Genomic DNA, 24,665 nt, shown 5'->3' on the forward strand with positions numbered 1-24,665 from the left:
AGCTACATTGAAAATGGAAAGCTACATATCATGACATTGTTAAAATGTACTCAAATGTGATAATGGCTTGGCAGGTGGTTTATAACATAGATACTTGATTTATATTTTTAAATGAAAATTTTTACCTATCAAAAAAAATAACATAGACACTTGGATCTTTTAGTAACTTGTCAAAATTCCACAAAGTTAGTTTTTCTGTTTCATCATGCAACTATCAGGATGATAAATTGAGATTAAGAAATCTTTTATCAATTGAAAGATAAAAGGAAGTATGAGAAGTCCCTCAAGCTAGAACACAAAGTGACACAAAAGAATGCCTAATAGAAAAACTTCATCTTACAATATACAATCCACCACTAACCTAAAAAAAGGAGACCCCAAGATACTTTCCAGAATATTGAGTTAGCTAACCCAAATTCGCATGCAAAGGAACAATTTAAGGTTCTAAATAGGTCAATAATTGATTGTACCTACCAGTCACACACCCAAGGGCCTATCCCTCTCTACATCACCTAGGCTATAAGAATGAGGTGCTTGAAAGCATGATAGTTGGATAAGTCAAATTATTGATATGGGCAACAGTTTGGTATACTTTATAGTTGGTGGCGTTATGCCCTCCATCAGCCTTGGGAGTATCTCACATTTGTTTTCCGACATTCTATTTTCTCTTCATGTTTTCCTCTCTTCAAACACAACCTAGAGATGCTTTTAAGCACAATATGCTAGGCATGTGAAATTATGAAAATGTCCTTGTCTTTTTTCTTTTCCCCAAACTCTAACCGTAGTTTCATCTTTTATTGGTGGATCCGTAGGGATCCATAATTAGTTGTTGTTGAAAATCATAACAACTTGTCGAATTTGATTAAGCAAGTTGTATGCATCTAATTGTGCAAGCTGTTTGCAATCAATACAGCTTGTACAAGCAGTAAATTAGTGATAAGTTAGTTCCTAGTTTGTATAATTGACTAATGGTGTCTACATTTAGTGTTTTCTAGGTTGTGGATTATTTTCCTTTATTGTTTACCCTGTATCATATAGATTTATAATCATTGTAAATTCTTCCATCATTTCAAGAAATACAATTCCATGATTGTTCACATGGTATCAAAGCAAGGTTTCTGTTAAAATTCATTCTTTGTTCTTCAACCTTAATTGTCATAATCAACATAGGGAAATACAACCTTCATTGTTGTGGCGGCCTTCATTGTTGGTTGCCCCACATTTATTGCCAACTCTCTGTTGAAAAAACCTTGATCCATTTTCTCTTCTTTTGTTTGCTTTCTTGATATGTCTAGAACATCTAGTAATGTCCAAATCTCTCTACCTCTACCTAAGATTCCTATCAAACCATAACCCACTCTTTCACCGATGAATACAAAATCTCCAAGTGCCATTCAGGCTTAATGGCTAGAATTATCTGGTTTGGTCTCAACTTGTGAATACATTCCTTAAAGGAAAGGGGAAGCTAAGCCATTTAGTTAGATCAGTACCAAGCCTAGAAGACCTGAAATTTGTTACCTAGGATGAAGAGGATTCAATGATAATGTCTTATCTTTGGAACTCGATGCAACTGGACATTAGTGGAACTTGTAGGTTTCTCATGATTTAGGAGGCTATTAAGCAATCATACTCCTAGGTACAAGTTGCTGCTCAAATTTATGAAATAAAAAATGAAAAGAAAAAAGAGTTGGATAATTCATCCACGAAACAGGGTATTTTGTCTGTGATTGAGTATTATAAATCTTAAACAGTTTGTGGCTTGAGTTGATTTATTATCAAAATTTCCAAATGAAATGTAGTGAAGATGTAACCATGCTACAAAAGTTGGTTGAAAGGGAGAGAATTTTTGAATTTCTTGTTGGATTAAATGTTGAACATGATCAAGTTAGACTGCAAATTCTTGGAAAAGAAACACTTTCATCACTCATTGAAGTGTTCTCAATTGTAAAGGCAGAAGCTAGTAGGAGAATAGTCATGTTAGAAGCCCCACCAAGTGAAGGATCGACTCCTGCTGTAGTCAAGCCGGATACCGGTCAATGGAAAAATGGGGTGGCTGTTGGAGAGACAAATTGGAAGAATGAGACCCATAGACCATAGAATAATAAAGATGAAGTATGGTGTACTTCCTACAAGAAGCTAAGACACATGAAAGAGAATTGTTGGAGACTTCATGGGAAGTCACAATCCCGACGGAAGGGAAATAATAACCAAAATGGACAAGTAGGACAACAAGGAGGTCATGTGCATATGGCCCAGTCAGAAGATTGTTCTAGAAAAGAAGCCTCGAATTCCAAAGGGTCTAGTGGTGGAAGACTAAACAAAGAAGAAATAGAAAGACTTCGAAGCTTCTTGACCTCTCTAGAAAAGCCTAGTGCCTCATGTTCATTTGCTCGCTTAGGTAAGTACTCAAACTCTCATGCCTTTAGTGCTTCGAAAGACTGTTTTTCTAGTGCTTGGGTAATTAACTCAAGTACTAATCACATGACCAACTCTTCTCATTGGTTAATAAAAGAAAAATTGAAGTGCTAAATGTTACATTAGCTGTTGTGGTTGGTCAAGGAACTATTTCCTTTACATCATCCCTTACTCTAAAGTTTGTGTTACATGATCCTAAGCTTTTGGTCAATCTATTGTCTATTCATCAACTCACTTAAGATTTGAATTATCGTGTAACCTTTTTCCCATCCCATTGTATTTTTCAGGACCAAGTTATTGCAAAGCGAAAAAAACCATCATCACCTAGAGGTACTTTGAGCATTGTTATTCCAAAAGAATGTTCCTAAGTCATATTAGGGAGAAGTAGTTTTGACTACAACTCATTTGATCAATAGGTTACAATCTAGAGTTTTGGGGAATAAGAGTCCAATGGAAAATTTTCAAAGTTCTAACATGATTTTTGTATTTCCTGTCATCTTCCTCCTATAATATTTGAATGTCTGATATGCTCACATTTATTCCTATCATTGCAGTAAACTTGATCCCCATGCATTGAAGTGTGTGTTTATTTGTTATTCTCCCACAAAGAGAAGATATAAATGCTGTCATCCAGAATCTGGGAAATTCTTCATAACTATGGACGCCACTTTCAATGAAAATCAATCCTTCTTTTCCTGTCCTTATAGGTTAAGACAAGGAATCTAATGAATGAGAGTCCTTTCTTCAAGATCTATCCTTTCGACCCACGAGTCATGTTTTCGACCCTGAAGCTATTTCTCCTAGTCCTGCTATCTCTAGTCCTCCTCGTTTGAGTCTAGCCACTGCTATTCTCTTTGAACCCACAATGATTAAATCACAGTTTGTATTTGAACTTGGAAATGAGGGAACTGTTAGAAAGTCGGGAGCCAAGCCGCTCCAAGTTTACTGAACAAGGAAATAGCTCACTGGAATTCCCATGTAGGTTCAAGAATCTAAACCGATAATAGGTATGGAAATAAATCCCACTCATTGTGCACCTGAAATTTAAGAAAAAAAAGTGTGTAAAATAATAAGGCTTCTTTAAGTAAAGACTTAGATTTATTGATAGCTGTTAGGAAAGGAGCCAGAAAATGCACCCAACATCCCATCTCTAGTTTCATTTCTTTTGACAAACTGTTCTCATCACATAAATCCTTTCTTTTCCAACTTAACCCCATAGAAATTCCTCAAATAATCTAAGAAGCACTTAGGAATGAGAACTAGAGGAAAGCCATGAATGAGGAAATGAGGGCTCTTGCAAAAACTCAGACATGAGAAATTGTTGAACTTCTAAAAGGAAAAAGACCAGTTAGGTGTAAATGGTTAATTATGATTAAATATAATTCTTCTAGAACCTTGAAGAGATATAAGGCTAGGCTAGGCTAGTAGCTTAAGGATATACACAAACCTATGGCGTGGATTATTGGTTAACTTTTGCCCTAGTAGCAAAAATGAATATCATTCATGTACTATTGTTCTTAGCAGCTGATCTTGGTTAGTCTTTGCATCAAATCGATGTTAAAAATGCTTTTTTGCATGGTGATTGAAAGAAAGAAGTATTAGTGGAGGCTCCACCAGGGTTTGATGATGGTTTTAAATAAAATTTGTGTGCAAGTTGAAAAAGGCGTTTTATGGACTAAAACAATTGCCTAGAACATGTTTTGGGAAATTCACTAATGTAGTGACTAATATGAAGATTCAGTAGTGTCAAGGAGACCACATACTTTTTATCAAGCACTCACCTTCTAGCTAGGTAATGACTTTGATAGTTTTGTGGACGATTACAAGTGATGATATTGAAGAAATCAACTTACTTAAGAAAAAGTTAGCCAAAGAATTTGAAATAAAAGACCTTGGCAAACTCAACTATTTTCTGGGAATAGAAGTTGCTCATTCAAAAGGTAGAAGCTTCATTTTTCAATATGCTAGTTGACACTCCAATTGAACAAAACCATAGATTGGGAGAGGTCAACGAGAACACTATAGTAAACCATGGGAAATACTAACTTTTTGGTTAGTACACTAATCTATTTGTCACATACTCAACTAGATATAGCATGTGTAGTTAGTGTGGTGACTTAGTTAATGCATTCTCCTAGAGAGATACTGAAGAATATGAAGAATTAAAGGAATAAAGAGAATGAATTTTTCCTTGATTTCAATTTGTACAAACCTACATATTTATACAATTATTTCTAGCACCAAAAATAGAAACCTTCCTAACCTAATTATATCAAATCCCTTTGATTACAGGATTATCCTAATTCTCTTCTTAATTATAGAATTATACCGTTATAACTTCCCTAATTACATTCTTCCACACTCCCACTTAAGTTGGTGAATAGATATTTTTCATTCCCAGCTTGGATAAACTTGCTTGAAATGTTGTACCATTTAAACCTTTGGTGAGTATATCTGCAAGTTGGCGGTTAGTAGATACATAAGGAGTAGAAATCAATCTACTATCTAGTTTCTCCTTGATAAAATGTCTATCTATCTCTATATGCTTTGTTCGGTCATGTTGCACTGGATTATGTGCAATACTGATTATAGATTTGTTGTCACGATAAATTCTCATTATGCCATTCCATTTCATCTTCACAACTTCCAAAATGATCTTTGACCGTAGTAGGTCACAAAATCCCTAAGCAAAATTCCACTTTTGCACTAGATCTAGCCACCGAACTTTGTTTTTTACTTCTCCATGTTACTCGATTCCCACCAAGAAAGGTGCAATACCCAATGGTGGATCTTCTGTCAACCACAAATCCAACATGCTTCAAGTAATAGCCTTAAGCCTTGTTTAAATAGGATACTCTTTTAAAATGTTGTAGCACTCGGTTAGCTACTTGTAGATGAACCTCTTTTGGACTATGCATGAACTGGTTAATCACACTCATAACATATGTAATATCCGATCTTCTATGAGAGAGATAAATGAGTGTCCCTACCAGACGTTGATATATCTCTCTATCTACAACATCTTCCTTAACCTCTCTAACCTTATGATTAGGATCTTGCTAACCTACATGCCAACTTCCTATTTCTTTGAGAAGGTTCGTTACATATTTCTGTTGAGAAATAAAAATTTTCTACTAAGAATGTGCAACTGTGATTCCTAGGAAGTACTTCAACCTTCCTAACTCTTTAATCTTAAATTCTTTGGTCAAACATTGACTTTAAGTTTGTCTCTCCTTTTCATCATTCCCTATCACAATGGTGTCATCTACATATACCAGAAAAGTCATACTCCCCCTAAATTTGAATGCTTGATGAACAACATATAATTTCCCTGATTTTGTCTATACCTCACATTTTTCATCACTTTGGCAAATCTTCCAAACCATGCCCTTGGAGATTGTTTCAACTTGTATTGAGCTTTCTTTAGTTTACACATCTTTTCATTGTCTAGATCACTTCTAAATTCAAGAGGGACTTCCATATAAATTTCTTCTTCCAAGTTTCCATGCAAAAGTGCATTTTTAGCATTGAACTGTTGTAGATCCCAGTTATAATTAGATGCCAATGATAACAAAATTCTAACTGTGCTCATCTTAGCAACTAAAGCAAATGTCTCTAGATAATTTGCACCATATGTCTGAGTGTATCCTTTAGTCACCAATCTTGCCTTCTACCTCTGTAATAACCTATCTGCTCTATGGTTAACAATATAAACCTACTTGCATCCCATTGGCTTTTTTCCTATAGACAAATCTACCAACTCCTAAGTTATTTACTCTTCTCTAAGGCCTCACTTTCTGAATTCATGGCTTGTTTCTAATTTTCGTTAGATAAAGCCTCAGAATAGAGTGGTAGGAATGTAAATATTGTTCAAACTCGTAAGAAAACTCTTACAAATGGTGAAAACTTTTCAAATGATGCAACATGAGAAAGTGGGTATAAAGGGTATTTAGTATACTCTCTAGTTTCCTTCCTAATGGCAATAGGGAGATTTTAATCTATAGTTTCTTTATGAAATTCTGGCTCAGTTTGTAAGGGAGGACAAGAAACAATTACCTCATCTCCACAATCTGGTTTAGATTTTTGAACTTGTATAAGTCTCGAGACTGTGGCCTTCTTCCTTAAAAACACTTTTCTAGTCATTCTATCCTTGGGACCAACCACCACAAACTCATCAATTTGTTCAACAATGGGTTTAGGAGATGATACAGATGACTCAGGAACAAAGAAGAGGGGTATGGATAACTCCGACACTTTGGGAAGGTTAATAGAAAAGGGATCAATAAGAAAGGAATCTTGATCCTTATCTTCTTTGATGGAATGCTCCACTTGAAGACGAGGAGTGGGAAAATAAATCTCACTTTCGTTGAAAGTAACATTAAAGGAGGCAAAAAAAAATTTGGATGGTGGATGGCAGCACTTATATCCCTTTTGAGTTGAAGTATATTCCACAAAAATACATTTGGCTGCTCTTGAATCTAATTTCCCCTCGTTTTGACTGTGACTATCAAATAAGAACACACAACCAAATATCTTAGGAATGAGATAGTTTATGGTTTTCATATGAAAATAAAACATCAAGAGCATTTTCATGGAACTTTTGAAACCTAAGACCATAGAAGGTAAGCAATTTATGAGACGAGGGGTGATGAGGACGACTTGCCCCTAATAAGATTTAGGGACATTATTTTGGAACAAGAAAGCTCATGTTGTATCAAGTAGGTGACCATTTTTTCTCTTAGCAACTTCATTTTGTTGTCGGGTGTTTACACACGATAACCCATGAATTATTCCTTCCTGTTGAAAGTATGGGGTTAGGACTTGATTGAAATACTCTAGCGTTGTTAGACCTAAACCTCTTGATCATGGTACCAAATTGGTTTTTAATCATGTTGTGGAAATCAAGGAGAACTAAACTCACATAAGATTTGTTTTTAAGGAAGAAGATCCAAACGATCCTAGTATAATCATCAGTGAAAGATACAAATCAATGTGCTCCAAATATATTAGAGACAATAGAAGAATCCCAAATATCACTAAGAATTAGATGAAAAGGATCTAAACTTCTTTTATTGCTGATTAGAAAGGTTGCTTGCCTGTGTTTGGCAAATTCATATACATTACAATGAAAGCTCTCAACATCTAATCTCTTAAATAGAGAAGGAAGACAAATGTCCAAGTCTATGATGATAAAACCAGCCTTTTTCTTTATTGAAAAGATGGTACTTAGAAATAAATGATAAAGATTATTTGCTTGGTGTCTCAAGGTAGTATAGCCTGTTCCATTTGCTAGCAAGTCTAATTGTCTTCCCCAAATCATGGTCATGAAATACATGGTGAGTAGGATAAAAAATCACATTGCAACCCAAATCTTGTGTAAGCTTTTGCATAAAGATAAGATTAGTGGACCACTTTGGAACATGAAGCACATTTCTAAGTATAGGACTAATTTAGACATCTGCTACACCTACAACGATGGTTAATGAACCATCAGTTGTGGTTGTTTTCCTATTACTTGGGCAAGGGTTATAGTTGTTAAATTTGTGTGATGAATAAGTCATGTGATCGGTGGCACATGAATCTATAACCCATGATTTGTCAAAGGTTTCATTTGAGACTTTTAATCCAATGGAAGTAGGAAACTTACCTAAAAGTGCCAGTGAGTAGGTACTTAAAGGTTTATGAAAAGTTCCTGATAGAATTCTCAGTTTTTCAATCTTATGTGGGTTGAATCCGCCTTGTTCCAGGGATCTCTCTTCAACTAGTTGTATAAAAGACAAGTGTGCTTGCCCATTATCCCTCAGCTGTCCTCCATTGTAACCATGTTCTTTGCTAGATGTTGACGGCTTGCCATGGAGTTTCCAACACTGCTCCCGTGTATGTCTTGCTTTCTAACAATAAGTGCACCATAAGTTATCTTTGTTATCATGGTTTGGGACCCTTGACCGATCAGCCCTTTTGTGATTGGTTGTGCTTACCTTCTAATCATTTCCCTTGTTAGCAACCATAGTCAAGTCTTCCAAATTGTGAGGTTTGAGCATGAAACTTCTCCTGCTTTCTTCTCTCATTCAAAGTAGGGAGCTCTTTGCTAAGTATTTGAACTCTAACTTGGTCAAACTTAGCATTGAGACCAACAAAAAAATCATAAACTCGATCCTTTTGGATACAATTTTTCAGGATTATTGCATCCCAAAGACATCATGTCTCAATGCATTGATAGTGATCAAGTTCTTGCCATAGATTTTTCAGCATATTGGTGTACTCTATTATTGTCTTGCTTCCCTGTTTTGCCACTCCGGTCTTGACTTTTATTTCATATACCTAGGTTGCATCTAGTGCCTTCGAGTATGTCTAGTGAACAACATCTTTAGCAGTGGTTAGGAACATACATGTGTCACTAATTTCAGGTGTCATCAAGTTCGATAGCCATGCCATAATCGTGGAGTCTTGCTCGTCATAGGCATTAAACAAAGGGTCTCCTCTCGTTGGTCCGACTCTCAGGAGATGACTTAATTTTCCTTTTCCCTTAAGAAAGGTATGAACAAGTTGTGACCATTTTAAAATTCTTCCCAATAAGTTTGTTTTCCACTTGAATATTTTGTAATTCCCCTATGATGTGACTAGTTATTACTTCCGTAGATTAAGTGGTGATAGTAGGAATTTTTGATACCTTTGACACTTTTTTTTTTTTTTGTAAACTATAAAATGCACTGAAAACTTAAATAATCAGACTGAAGGCTAAGTAACATACAAAAGAGACTCATATTAGAACCTTAGCTAGTGACAATCAAAGGTGGCAGCAGTTTATGTTGGTTGTGTTAGAACTCCAACTTTGTGATATTATGTTGTATGAACGACGCAAAGACGAGTGGTCATTGCATAGGTTCATGATGAGTTCACTAGGGTGATAATGCAAGGATGGTAGTGTGAGGTACAGACCAGGGCAACGGCAAGGCAGAGACAAGGGTAATGCCATAATCTCTGTTTTGTTATGATGTTGCAATCTATATATTGTTCAGAAGGCAGACATGAATGTGATTATTGAGCTCTTCGATTGCTTTCGTGATGTGTTTGTGCTCTATGTTTATAGCATTGAACGAGGTTGTGTTTGTAGCAATGGCATGATTCAGATGAGATGGAAACCCATAAGGTCAACAATAAATGTCAACTATGTTCTTTAAACTTGACAATGAAGGCCAAAAAATCTTCTCTTCTTGATTCCTAGATTTACGAGCATAAAGCTCTAATTCCAACTATTTCTAGCACCAGAAATAGGAACCTTCCTAACCTAATTATATTAGATCCCATTGATTATAGGATTGTCCTAATTCTCTCCTTAATTACATAATTATATAGTTATAACTTCCCTAATTACATTATTCAAAAATACATCTAGATGTGGTGTATAGCATTCTACGGTATTTGAAGACTACTCTAGGGAAAAGAATTCCTTTAGAATAAATAAAGATTGATATTGGAAGCATACATTGAAGCAGACTAGGCAAGATCAGTGGTAGGTAGGAGGTCTGTTGAGAACCCTGAATTACTCCATTCTCTAGCCATGAATCATATTGGTACATGCAATCTACCCTAGGCCTCTAGATCATAAGCAATGAAAGCAAAAAAGCAACATTTTTACAATCATTTGATATAGATTTGTGCAATAGAAAATCTAAAATATCAGGAAATAATTCAAAGAATAAAATATTATGAAATACTTTAAAGAATAAAAAATATTCTAAAATATTCTCAATATAGATGATACTTCCAAATTTTCAGCCGTGGATCTCCCATTTTTCGATATAGCAGTGAATCTCTAATCTTTCCATATAGCAGTGAATCTCTAATCTTTCCATACTCCCCCTCAAGTTGGCTTGAAAATGTCTTTCATACCCAGCTTGCGAGTTATGCTTCGAACTTTCCATTGTGTAGCCCCTTAGTAAAAACATCTGCCAATTGTTTGATTGTAGGACTATAAGGCATGCATATCAATCCACCATTTAACTTCTCTTTGATTAAGTGTCGGTCAACTTTTACGTGTTTGGTTCTATCATGTTGAACCGGATTATGTGCTATATTGATCGTTGCTTTTTTGTCACAATAGAGCTTCATAGGCATAAGACTTGTCACTTTGAGATCTTCAAGTAACTTTTTCAGCCATAAAAGGTCGTAAATCCCATGAGCTATAACTCTAAATTCAGCCTCTGCACTGCTTCTAGCTACCACAGTTTGCATCTTACTTCTCCAAGTCACTAAGTTGCCTCCAATAACTGTACTATAGTTTGATTTACACCGTCGATCTGTAATACTTCCTGCCCAATCTGCATCGGTGTAAGCTTCAATCCTTGAGTGCCCATGATTCTCAAATACTAAACCTCTTCTAGGTTTCCTTTTTAAATACTTGAGAATTCGATAGGCTACTTCAAAATGTTCTTCCCCTGGTGAGTGCATAAATTGACTCACTACACTCACTGCGAACGCTATGTTTGGTCAAGTATGAGATAAATAAATGAGTCTTCCAACTAACCTTTGATATTGATCCCGATTCACCACCTTATCTACACTTGTTGGTTGTAATCTAAGATTGGGTTCCATTGGGGTTTCTACTGGTTTGCAACCAAGTAGACCGGTCTCCTCAAGTAAGTCAAGCACATACTTTCTCTGTGACACAAATATTCCCTTCTTAGACCTCACAAACTCCATGCTCAAAAAATATCTTAGGGGTCCAAGTTATTTAATTTTAAATTCCCTTGCAAGGAACTTCTTCAAGGCTTTTAGTTCCTTTGCATCATTACCAGTAAGGATAATGTCGTCCACATATACAATGAGTATGGCTCTCTTACCCATAGTTGAGTGCTTGTAGAAGAATGTGTGATCGGCTTGACTCTGTTGGTATCCACACCTTTTGACAGCCTTGGTGAATCGATCAAACCAATCTCTAGGTGATTGTTTTAGTCCGTAGAGTGACTTCTTTAACTTACATAATTTTCTAGCTCCAAGCATACTTTCAAAACCCGGTGGTAGGTCCATGAAGACTTCCTCCTCTAGCTTAACATTTAGAAAATCATTCTTCACGTCAAGTTGATGCATCGGCCAACTCAAATTTTCAACAAGGGATAGTAGTACTCGAATCGAATTAACTTTTGCAACAGGAGCAAAAGTTTCTTGATAGTCAATTTTGTAAGTCTGGGTGAATCCTTTGGCTACAAGCCTTGCGTTGTACCTATCAATGCTTCCATCTGCTTGGTATTTAATTGTAAACACCCACTTACAACCCACGGTCTTTTTATCTCTTGCCAGTTCAACAATTTCCCAGGTACCATTCTTCGTAAGAGCTTGCATCTCTTCAATGATTGTCGTCCTCCATTCAGTGTGACCTAAGGCTTCCTGTATAGTTTTAGGCAATAAAACACTAGAGAGATTAGAAGCAAAGGTTGTATAGTTCTGAGAAAGTCTATGGAATGAGACATACTTTGCAGTAGGATGCATAGTGCAAGAACGTGTGCCCTTTCTAAGTGCAATGGGAACATTGAGGTCATGTGAAACACTATCTAAACTCCAGTAATCTATTTAGAAGAGTGGCAAATTTCAAGACTGTAGTAGGCATCCTATTAATTAAGATGCCATGAGAACAACCTCACCCCATAAATATTTTGGGACCCCCATAGTGAACATTATCAACCTAGCCACCTCAAGTAAATGACGATTTTTTCTCTCAGCTATACCATTTTGCTGTGGAGTATCAAAGCATGTGGATTGGTGGATAATGCCCTTTTCTTTAAAGGTTCTATCAAGGATAGAGTTGAAATATTCCTTCCCATTTTCAGTTCTAATAACTTGTATTTGAGTGTGGAACTAAGTTTCAATCATGGAATAGAACACTTTAAATGCTTCCTTGACATCAGATTTTTCTTTTAAGAGATACACCCAACAGACTCGGGTATGGTCATCAATGAATGTAATAAATCTCATGGTTCCAGTTATGTTTGTGACTCGAGAAGGTCCCCATACATCACTGTGAATTAGGTAAAATGGTTTGGATTCTTGATAAGGATGAGACGAAAAATGAACACGGTGATGTTTAGATAATTGGCAAACTTTGCATTGAAATATCAAAGGATTCAAATTTTTGAACAAAGTTGGAAATAATTATTTCAAATAAGGAAAACTAGGATGGCCTAACCTATTGTGCCATACCATTATTTCATCTTTAACAGGAATAGAAATCACACTACTACTCGCAGCTTGAGCTTGTCCACCTTTGAGGAAGTTGTTATCAAAGTAATAGAGTCCATCAGTTATCCTAGCACTGCCAATCATCCTCCCCAAATGCTGGTCCTGGAATTCACAACAAGAGTCGCAAAATTTTGCAAAACAGTTAGAATCTTTGGTTATTTTGCTAATTGACAAAAGATTGCAAGAAAGATTAGGAACATCGAGGACAGATTTGTGAATTAGATTTTCAGAGATTATTATAGAACCTTTCCCTGCAACCGGAGACAGGCTACCATCTGCAATTCAAATTTTTGAAGTGACCAGAACATGGAGAATAAGTGGTAAAAAAGTGTGACTGATTAGTCATATGATCAGATGCACCAGAATCAATGATCCATGGTGCTGAATTTAGGGAACTAGTGGATGCACTACCTGTTTGAGCCAAAGAACCAGAGGGTACACTTGAAAGTTGGACTTGATTAATCATTTTGTAGAGATGCTCGAGTTGTTCTTTGCTAAATGGAATCTCAGTTTCTGCAGTAGCTTGCATTCTGCTGCCATTCTTTTCTCCAGGTTTCCTTTCCTTCCAATTTGCTGGTTTTCCATTCAATTTCCAGCACTTCTCTCTAGTGTGCCGAGGTTTGTTGCAATAATCACACCATATCTTAGGCTTTTCATCAGGATTATTCAAAATCTGGGCTGCAGGTCTCTGATTGTATGCTGCTGCAGCAGTTTTATTGGCTGGTGCAGTAGAATTAAGTACTGAATTTTCACTGTTGGTCAATTTTTTTCCCATCATCACTCCCCTACAACTTTCTTCTTGTCTAACTTCAAAGAATGCTTTACTGATTGAGGACAATGGCTCTTTTCCTAGAACATGACCTCTCACTTAATCCAAATCCGTGTTTAGGCCAGCTAAAAATTCCATAACACGGTCCTTTGATATTGAGCACTGTTTTCAGCACATGACCATTCAAGGTCATAGAACAAGTCAAGTTCCTGCCACAAACTTTTCAACATATTGTAATAACTTGTTACAAACATATTCCTGTGTTGTATTTCTGATCTTTGTTTTCAACTCATAAACTTGCGAGGAATTGCCCAAATCTGAGTACATCTCATTCACTGCATCTCATAGTTGTTTGGCAGTGTTGAGATACATATAAGTTTGGTCAATCTCTGGTTCCATTGAGTTAACGAGCCATGATAAAATCATAGAATTCTCAGCATCCCAGACATGGTATGTAGGATCATCATAGCCGATCTTATCTCTTCCTCTAATGAACAGTTTCACGGATTGTGACCACCGCAAGAAATTTTGTCCATTCAGTCAATGAGTAGTGATCTGCAAGATTGGACTTTCAGCAATCTGAGTCAATGAAATCTAACCATTCTGAGAGGTCTGAATGTTAGAGGAATCCCTCGAGGTTTCATCAGAAAATACTCTAGACATTGTAGAGGATTCATTTAAGGAATAAAAAAAATCTGGTAGAAGACTAGATAAATGCTGAATTTTTTTATTTTATTTTGAGTGATCAACCAAAAATCACTCAAAAGTCCAATACAAAGATGCATGGAGAATAAATTTATGATTCATATTGCTACCATTACATACACATATTTATAGATACAATAGTCTAAATCCATTTAAGGGAGTAACCTATTTACATGAAATAATTCAAAGAATAAAATATTATGAAATATTCTAAAATATTCTCAATATAGATGATACTTCTAAATTTTTAGCAGTGGATCTCCCACCTTTCCATATAGCAGTGAATCTCTAATCTTTCCATATTAGGCTTAAGTGACTTGAGCCCATATGGGCTTAAGTCACTTATTTTGACTCAAAAAGGGTTGTAATTGATTAATTAACCTCACAGGGCCATCTAATTAATCAATTAACCCAATTCAAAGACCTTGTTCACTAATCTCTATACAACCTTGCATAATTATCTAAACGCTCTTATGCACAAAAGTGAACCTGGCGTCAATCCAACCCTTATAGATTGTGCCATCAAGATATATGAGTTCGAAGGGGGACTACTAGAACCCATAGAAGTATTGGCTTTCTTAGAATCCAATTTTGATGCTGATTTAACATCCCGCTACAAAGAATCAACTACATTCTAATACCTTATATAAATAACAATAGGATGATGCTCCAGTCTATGACCTACTATTCACTGCGTACAGACTCCCCATGAATTGTTGTCCATAATCTAACAAGGTGGTGATTTCACCTATTAAAATTACCTCTCCAATTATTGAGTTACAGATTCTTTTTATTATGTAATTAATTGACATACTCTAACTCTAAGGAGCATATGTCAAGTTTCATTAAGTCAAATGTTGTGGTCATAGTCTTGTAGATCATATATCTTTTAAATCACCCAAGGGGATACATTGTCTCAAACCCATGAGGTATCATGATGTCTTTATTGAGAATACTTATTGCCACCACCCTTCATCAATAGTGACCCAATCCATAAGAATATATGACCACCTTAGGGTCTCAGCCATAAATCAAAGCCTCATGTTGATTTTGGCATAAACTCGATGTCCTCTTAAGGTTAAGAGTCCATGCAGTATAGTAACTTGGTGAATCTAATAATCTTACATCATGATTCAATGTAGGTCTTGTCTAGTATGCATCATATATATTAGTGCACTCACCATTGGAAAACCATCCTAATAACCAAGATAGGTTATTCCTCGAGTTAGGAGGTAGTGGACTACAATTTCAGATGGATTGCCCAAATCCATGAACTGACTGTAGACTACTCATTACTCTGCAAGAAACCCATGACTTGGATCTTCTTTGCAACTCCAAATACGCCCAAGTCATGTACAATGCAAGTGATGTAGGCGTGTATGCTCAAATAATCAATTAATGCATATGAGATAATAAAAGGGAAACCAAGAAACATAGATAAATAAATCTTAATCTGTTATATCATGTCATGCTTTCCAAGGCTTAATCCCAACAAGGTCAACTTCAGGTTAATATACTTTTCTTAGAGGGAATCAATGACATAGAGAAGTAAGAAGCTATTGATTGTTGTGTGATCAAGTGTAAAGGTTGAGTTTAGATCTATAACTCATGGAGTATGTGAATTGTTGTTGCTATAGATTAATCTTGTTGCTCTTAGAATCAAATGTGAAGAAGATGAAGGTATATTGTGATAATAAGTTAGCAATAAACATTGTGTACAATCTTATCTAGCATGACTGCACTAAACATATCAAGGAAAAACTAGATAGTGGCTTGATTTGTACTCCATACATTTCAACAGAGCGGCAGTTAGCTAACATTGTAACCAATGGACTAGCCAGTTATTCTTTTCAAAAAATCACAAGCAAGTTGGGAACATAAAATATCTACTCTTCAGCTTGAAGGGGAGTGTTGGCAGGTAGATAGGATTTCAGAGTTAGCTACTTTCGAAAATCTTGATTGCTTGTTTGATTTGATTGAGCAAGATATATCATTTGACTGTGCAAGCTGTCCACAATCAATACAACTTGTATAAGCTGTAAATTAAGGCTATAAATCAGTGATAAATTGTGGCTGAAAATTAGGGATTCCTTCATTGTTTGTATAATTGACAAATGGTGTCTACATTCATTGTATTCTAGATTGTCTGTAGGATTATTTTCCTTGTAAATCCTATATATTCATTGTAAATTCCTCCATCAATACATGAAGTACAATTCCATACTGGTCACATCTATATTCTCTTCCTCTCCTCCATCTTCCTGGTATTTTCTTTTTACCTTTTTTTTTTTTTTTTTTTTCCAAAAAACTAAGTCTTGATCAATCCGCTTCAAGACCTTGGTGGATCAAGCTTCTTTCAAACCTTTTTATCAAATACTACTACCTGGATTGATTAACATAAACCTGTATCTTCAAAAAAACAAAAATTAATTTAGGAAACGCCAAATTTCATTTATGCCCCTATTTGGAAGCTTTTAAAACATAAAGAACGTGAATATGAATGCATGCAGGAAGCCCCAAAACTCATCATCTCACATCCTTACCTTTATCTAGAAAAAATATTCATCCAGTGATTATCTTGAACCTCCTATTCTCCATGGCGATAAAGTCATGGATTGGATATGAAGGATTCTAAAAACTCCCTTCTACAAATTTGGACTGAAATTGCCAACCACATGAACTCTGGAATAAGATCTCTAGCTTACTAGATTAGCCTGTTTTGTAAGAGGCTGTCAAATGCATCATTGGATGTCTTTTTCCTCTAAAAAATTCAATTAGATTATTAGATGGATGTGAAAGGGTAAGACCCACATGCATGGTTGTCTACATTCTACACCAAAAAATATGAACGAAAGAAAACTAATAAGATCAATTAGAAGCTACAAAAAAGGAATGTCTTCTTAACTAGGGGAGGTGAAACTGTTGAAAAAATTGAGAAGGGAGAGAGGAAATGAATTCAATCTTCACATGCTTACATTCCTATGCAAGTTTTGTTGTTTTGCTCGCATAAGTTGATGCATTCTTGTTTTCCATTTTATTACATGCACTTGCAGTGTTGCATTTATTTTTGTAATTCATATGAACTTGCATTTACCCATTTGAATATAGCATTTTCTACATATTACTCATGACTATATAAAGTTATAGATGGTGTTTTATCTTTGTCCTAAATGGAAATTTTCCTGACTTGTTCTTTCTCCCCTTTGTTGATTCTTCTGGTAGGATTTAAATTCTGCACATCAAACTTTTGCACAACTTCATAGTGGGTTTTTTGGAATGGCTCATATGTTTTCCATTGTCAGACTTCTGGGGTCCAGATCATTGCCTTGGCTTATCAGAGCTCTTCTTGATCATATATCAAACAAGGTATATTCTGCCTTGCAGAAGCTCACATGTTCATATCTCAATTTCATATGAAAGGTTCTGATTCTCCTTTTTCTCTTTTGATATTTTTACACATTTTCATTTGAAAGATCTCTCATTTTCCAAACATATCATTTTTCTTTCATGTTGAGGATGCTTGCCCCTTTCAAATTCTACCACTGGAGATATCTGGGTATCCTAGCCACAAGAGATGCTCAAATCATATCTAGTTGTTTTTAATTAGACACATCCATAAAATTTTCAAGCCTATGCAGACACGTGTCTGACTTGGCTAGTGTCCACTCATGGCTCTAACACAGCAGGGTTATGTCCTAGAAGTCAAAGTTTTTATTTTTTCAGAAATCCATAATTGTTGTCATAGTCATCTTATAAAGAACATATTGATTGTTCAGTTATGATATTTTGAATAACTAATTAACTGTATCACTTGATTTATAGATAAAAATAATTTGTGAACTTTAATGGATATACATTTTCCTAAATGGGCTGCTGATTGATTTGCATTGAGCTACGTTATTACAAGTTTTGGTAGTTATAGTTCTACACGACTTCACTTCTCTCACATTGTAACCTTTAGTGACCATGGTTAGTAATCTGAATTGCTCTAAATTTAGTCACTAATCTGATTTGCTCTAATTTTTATAAGGTTCACATAATGTAACCAATGACAAAGCGTCTTAGCAATAAGCCCCTTTTGTAACTTGAAGAGAGCAAGATAAATTATTTGATGCGTTATATATCATAAAGAATTATATATTAAATAATGTGATCAAGGACATTTACAAAATTGCAGTGGCTAAGGTGAGACCAATTGGAGAGACAAGTGAATCCCCTTGCAGAAGATTGAATACATTTTTGTGTGCCAATGAACAGTAGGTTTTCTAATAATGCAGTTCAAGAATTGGTTTAGCCTTTATTGCAGAAAGGTGAGCAAGGCAAGTAGGGCAATGATTAGGAACTAGGATTGTTATGATTCATTTTTATTTTTATTTATAAGATGATTGTTATGATTAATTGTAGTTAGTGTTTTGTTAGCTACTAAGGTTAGTGTTTTGTTACAAAATATTGATTTTAATCTAGATCTAGGATGCTTAAGGTCTTAGATTCTTTCTCTTTGAATTTATAGTATAAAAGGAGTTAGAGTAATATTTGTGACTATGCTCAAAAACATGATTCAGAACTTTCTAAATCTGGAGAGAGATACTTTCTCTGTTTGCTACTTATTCTTCAGTAATTTTAGCTGATTTGGGAGTTTACATTTCTGGATAACAAATTTCTTTTCAAACTCCACTGCAAAAAACCCATGTAGATTACAAAAGCTGAAGACTGATTGTTGGCATCATCTAATATTTTCTCAAGAGGCACTCCCAAGGCCTATCTCTAACCATATCCCAGTGAGTGTGAACCCTAATTCAACTAAATAAGGGCAGGTCTTTACGTTTAAAATATGTGGCTGCAGCATAAGGTTTTTAGCTCACGGATTAAGTGATGGTGACAAGATTGTAGTATGTATGACAGCAAGGTATTGGGAACTTTTACTTTTGGTGGACAAATTAGTAATACAAATCCAAAATTAAAAAACCTATAATCCCTAAGAAAGGAGGTGCTGAAGACTTAGGGGATTTCAGGCCCATTAGCTTGCTCGGGGGTTTGTACAAGCTTTTGGCCAAAGTCCTGGCGAATAGGCTGAAGATGGTGTTAGATAGGGTGGTCTCAGTAGACCAAAATGCCTTTGTGAGAGGTAGATAGATTTTGGATGCTTCTCTAATAGCTAATGAGGTGATTGATTATTGGCATAAAAGAAAAGAGAAAGGGCTGATCTGCAAATTGGACATTGAAAAAGCTTATGATAGTATCAACTGGAAGTTTCTCATGAAGGTGCTGCTTAAGATGGGCTTTGGGTCTCGTTGGATGGATTGGATGTGGTGGTGTATTTCAACTGCCAAGTTCTCCATCCTAATCAATGGGATGTCTGCCGGCTTTTTCTCGAATTCAAAGGGGCTGCGGCAAGGAGACCCTCTCTCTCCTTATCTCTTTGTCTTGGATATGGAAGTGCTTAGCACCCTTCTTAGAAGGGCTGGTGAGGGGGGCTTTCTTTCCGGCTGCAGGCTTCGGGGGAGAGGGGGTGAGGAGCTGACTGTCTCCCACCTTCTTTTTGCTGATGATACAATCATTTTTTGCAAAGCTAGAAGAGAGCAAGTAACCAATCTAAGCTGGATTTTGGCGTGGTTTGAGGCGGCTTCCGATCTTAGAATTAATCTTGCTAAGAGTGTTCTAATTCCTGTTGGGGAAGTGGATGAGTTGGAGGAGTTGGTGGTTGAGCTAGGGTGTAGATTGGGGGCTTTACCCACTGTTTATTTGGGGCTGCCCCTTGGAGCTCACCATAAAACCTCTTCAACATGGGATGGGGTGGAAGAGAGAATGAGGAGAAGACTAGTCCAGTGGAAAAGACAATACATCTCGAAGGGTGGGAGAATCACTCTTATCAAGAGCACTTTGGCTAGCATACCCATCTACCTCCTGTCTCTTATTCGCATTCCTAAGTCTGTTGCAAAAAGGATTGAAAAACTTCAAAGAGACTTCCTTTGGGGAGGGGGAAGCTTGGAGGGGAAAGATCACTTAATTAACTAGAAGGTGGTTTGCAGCCCAAAGGAGGAGGGTAGTCTAGGCATCCGGAAGATTGATTTGTTGAACAAAGCCTTGTTGGGTAAATGGATATGGAGATATGCCTATGAGAAGGACAATCTTTGGAAAACGGTGATTGGGGTGAAATACGGTCAAGAGGGGTGTGGGTGGAGGACTAAGGAAGTTTGTGGGTCTTTTGGAGTGGGAGTGTGGAAGGAGATCATGAAGGAGGCTAATTGGTGTTGGGAGAGCATTGATTTTAAGGTGGGGAAGGGGACTAGAGTAATGTTCTGGATGGATAAGTGGTGTGGTAATGCGGTGTTGTCCCAAATTTTTCCACAACTGTTTACCTTGGCAGGTCAAAGGAATGCCACAGTAAGTGAAGTATGGGACTCTCGCCTTGGCCAAGGAGGTTGGAATCTTAGATTTGCTAAAGATTTCAATGATTGGGAGCTGGATCAGATAAGAGATATGCTGAATTTGCTGAGGGACTTCAGGACTTCTCCTGAGGAGGATTCAGTGAGCTGGAAAGGGGGGGCCATGGTGCTTTTGGGGTTAAGGGTGCTTATAAAATGCTGATTGGCTCCACAGTTTGCGCCTTCCCGAATAGCTGCATTTGGATGGACAAGGTCCCAACAAAAGTATCTTTTTTGGTTGGGAAGCCTCGTGGGGGAAGATCCTCACCTTGGATAGGCTTCAAAGAAGGGGATGGCAGCTCCCTAACCGTTGTTTTTTGTGTGGTTGTGAAGAGGAAAATGCTAATCACATTCTTTTACATTGTATAGTGGTTAAGATTCTTTGGGAGATTGTCCTCGCCATTTTTAGAGTTCAGCGGGTGTTCCCAGAGTTTGTTAAAGAGGTGTTATTTAGTTGGAGGGGCTCTTTTTTGGGGAAAAAAAGGAAAAAGATCTGGAATTCCATTCCATTGTGCATTTTTTGGACGGTTTGGAAGGAAAGGAATAGGTTAGCTTTTAGGGGGGGAGGGTCGTTAGCTATACAGAAAATCAAAAATTCTTTTGTATGTAATCTGTGGAGTTGGGCTAGGGTGTACATCGGAGAGGAAACCTCTTCTCTCTTAGGCTTTTTGGAGTGGCTCGCGACCACTTGAGGGTTGGTGAGGTTGCTCACTTTTTTTCTGTTTCTTGTCTTGGGCTTCTGTGTATACCCCCTGTATACTTGTGGCTTTTTGACCCTTTTTTATATATTTTTGTTTATCTATCAAAAAAAAAATGTATATTACATTTTTTTTTTTATCAAAAACAAAATATATGTATTAATAGAGAAAAGAGACATGAGAAGGATGAGAAATTCTCCCCATGAAGTACAAACTTGATCAAAAGAACTAAGTAAACCTCCACTAACCAAGGAAGGCTATACAAGAGATACAAAAGGCTGCATGATCGAAAGAACTAAGTAAACCTCCACTAACCCAAGGAGGGCTATACAAAGGGAACAAAAGGCCTATACAAGTAAAAGAATCCTGACCCTATAAATCCAACCCTAGGGTGCACATAATTGAAGCCAACTAAGCTGGATTACACTCAAAGGATAGGGTTTAAAAATGTATGTACAATAAGCCCAAAAAGAAACATGAAAATGAAGCTGATCCCACATCATCTTTGGCGTCTTCCAAATGTCTTCGAAAATCCTAACATTTCTCTCTCTCCACACAATCCAAAAGAGAGAGAGAGACGCGATCTTCCAAAGAGTTTTGCCTTAAATAAAATTCCCAAAACACTTGAAGAAAGTCACCAATATATCGCAAATACTACTAGGCTGAACTCACTCCATCCGAGCCTATGAAAAGATTCTATGTCACAATCCCAAAGTAATTAGACAATGCAAGAAGAGATGATCAATCGTCTCTCTGCTCCTCCTACAAAGGATGCACCAATCAGGGTAAGAACTTTGAAAAGTCTTCTCAATTGCAGCATGTCATTGGTATTTACCTTCTTATAAGCCACTAACCAAGCAAAGGCCCTGACCTTGGAGGGGACTTTTGAGTTCCACAAAAAATTAGCTGGGTAGAAAGGAATAGAATATGAGACACTGGCTAAGGCTAAAAAAAAAAAAAAATTATCTAAGAAAATTCTAGAAAAGGACGGAATCCAAGCTTTCGCATTTGGAACTGAAAGAGTAAAATGAACAAGGGAAAGTAAGGATTTTAGTCTTTCAAGATCCATAATCTCCTCATCAGTTAGGTTGCGTCTGAAGACTAGATTCCAAGACAAAGAAGTGTTATTTCCTAGAATAGCTTAAATAAGACGAGTTTTAGTGGTGGTGATTCTAAACAGTCTTGGAAATTGTAAACAAAGAGATTTGTCCCCCCACCAAAGATCTTCCCAAAAACGAATTCTGGTCTCATCACCTACCACAAAACGAATGTGTGTAGAAAAATTTTAAAGAAAATGAGCAATGGCTTTCCAAAGGCAGCAATGTGACCTTCTAATTATATTGTTGGCGTCCCATTCATAAGGATGTGTCCCATAGATACTCAAGATAACCTGATGCCAAAGGGCAAAACCTTCCTTAGGGTACCTCCAAAGCCACTTCCCCAATAAAGCTTGGTTTCTCAGAGAGATTTTCCCAAACCCTAACCCACCAAACTCCTTAGGCTTACAGACCATGTCCCAATTGACCAAATAATCCCTTTTACCCTCCCCAAAACTTGACCACAAAAAATCTTTTTGTAATTTTTCAATCCTCAAAGCTATTGAAATTGGAACCTTGAAAATAGAAAGAAAATAACTTGGGATGTGGGACAAACAAGACTGAATAAGGGTGATTCTTCCTCCTAAAGACAAAAAGGCTTTTTTCCATCCATCCAACCTCCTAGAGACTCTATCCAGCACTAAATCCTAAAAGGAGAGCGAATTTGGATTTCCCCTCAAAGGGAAACCCAAATGCGATGAAGGCCAATCAAAGACTGCACACTCAAGCAAAGAGGCCAACCGTGCGGTTTGGTCTTGACTAATGTTGATTTCTAAGAGAGTGCTCTTATTTAGATTGATCCTTAGCCCTAATAACCGCCCAAACACCAATAGAATTAACTTGAGAGAATGCAACTCTTCAAAGGATGCTCTAGAAAAAAAGATGGTGTCATCCGCAAATTGTAAATGAGACACCCGGATCCTATTTTTTCCCACTAGAAACCCCTTAAATAAACCTCTCTCCTTCGCTCTCACAATCAATTTGCTTAAAACATCAATCACCAAGGTGAAAAGAAAAGGGGAAAGGGGATCTCCTTGTCTTGGGCCTTTGTATGCCTTAACCCATCCCTTAGCATTTTCATTTACTAAGATTGTAAAGGTCGCTAAAGATAAGCATCCCCTCATCCAGGACCTCCATTTTGAACTAAACCCTTTTCTTTCAAGTACATGGTCCAAAAAATCCCAAACAACATGATCAAAGGCCTTTTCAAAATCAATTTTGAAGACTACCCCTTCCTCTCTTGATCTCCTTTTTTCATCCACCAACTCATTAGCAATCAGGACAACATCCAGAATCTGCCTCCCCTCAACAAAGGCACCTTGAGTTAAAAAGATGGTGTCTTGGAGGACTTTACGCAACCGCCCTGATAGAACTTTGGCTATGATTTTGTACAAGCTAGTAACCAAACTGATGGGTCTGTAATCTGAAATCTTGCTTGTTTGACTCTTTTTTGGCATTAAAGCAATGAAGGTATGTATATTACACATTCAAGCTGCAAAATTGATCATTTTTAATAAGTTTTGGGTATATTATTCGTGAAATTAGTTAATTAGTAATCCTAGTAATTTTTTTTACTGAAGTTATCAATTTAGAAAATAGTTAAGAGTTAAAAATACTTAGAAAGAAATTTTAGGAAAATTAAAATTTTTTTAAATGAAGTCTTAGCAAAATTCTAGCCTTTTATAAAAATGAGCAATTTTTGGGAATTGTTTTCAAACTATTTTTATAAACATGTTATCACATATGTTTTCCACAGGTCACAACATAGCGACCTTGGTGAGATCCCTTCAACGGTTAGGGGTCAAATTCTTGAACCAATCCCTTCTTTGTTGGATGGTTTTCACTTAGAGGGTCTAACACTTAGTAAATTGGCCATTATACACTTAGTTTTGGCATCAATGAACATCAAGCTAGTCAAATACTGTGAGAAGTGCATACCCGTGGACAACAACAATGCTCAATCTGTGGATAAGGTTTATTTTAGGAGGAAGTATAAACCTTCTCCTAGAGTTTTTTTGGTGATTCTTAGGTTTTGTTCTTGTAGCTGTCAGGTCATTTATTGCGTACTTGAAGGTTATTAGTTAGAATATTAGAGGGTTGGGTTCCAAGAAGAAAAAAAGGTTAGTTAAGGATTTTCTTAGTCTTGAAATCCCAAATGTTGGTCAAGTAGAAGGTGTTGGTCAAGTAGTTTGTGAAGGATTAGTGGACTTGAGCTAGGTAAATCCTTGTACACATTAATTGTTCTTCATAATGAAATTTTTTATCATTGGTAGGCTCGTGGCTTTTGATCCCTTGGGAGATTTTCCACATAAATCTAGTG

At 36.6% G+C, this 24,665-nt stretch overlaps 1 protein-coding gene across 1 annotated transcript in view; it reads left to right on the forward strand.

The window, feature by feature from the left end:
* Positions 1-24,665, forward strand: part of LOC117913123 (protein PIR) — a 119,414-nt gene that overhangs the window by 84,243 nt on the left and 10,506 nt on the right. The window contains exon 24 of the mRNA XM_034828050.1: positions 17,348-17,491. Coding sequence (XP_034683941.1) covers positions 17,348-17,491 — 144 coding nt within the window. The remainder of the gene's footprint in view (positions 1-17,347; positions 17,492-24,665) is intronic.

Source organism: Vitis riparia, chromosome 4, assembly GCF_004353265.1.
Source record: "Vitis riparia cultivar Riparia Gloire de Montpellier isolate 1030 chromosome 4, EGFV_Vit.rip_1.0, whole genome shotgun sequence".
In the NCBI taxonomy this organism is placed as follows: Eukaryota; Viridiplantae; Streptophyta; class Magnoliopsida; order Vitales; family Vitaceae; genus Vitis; species Vitis riparia.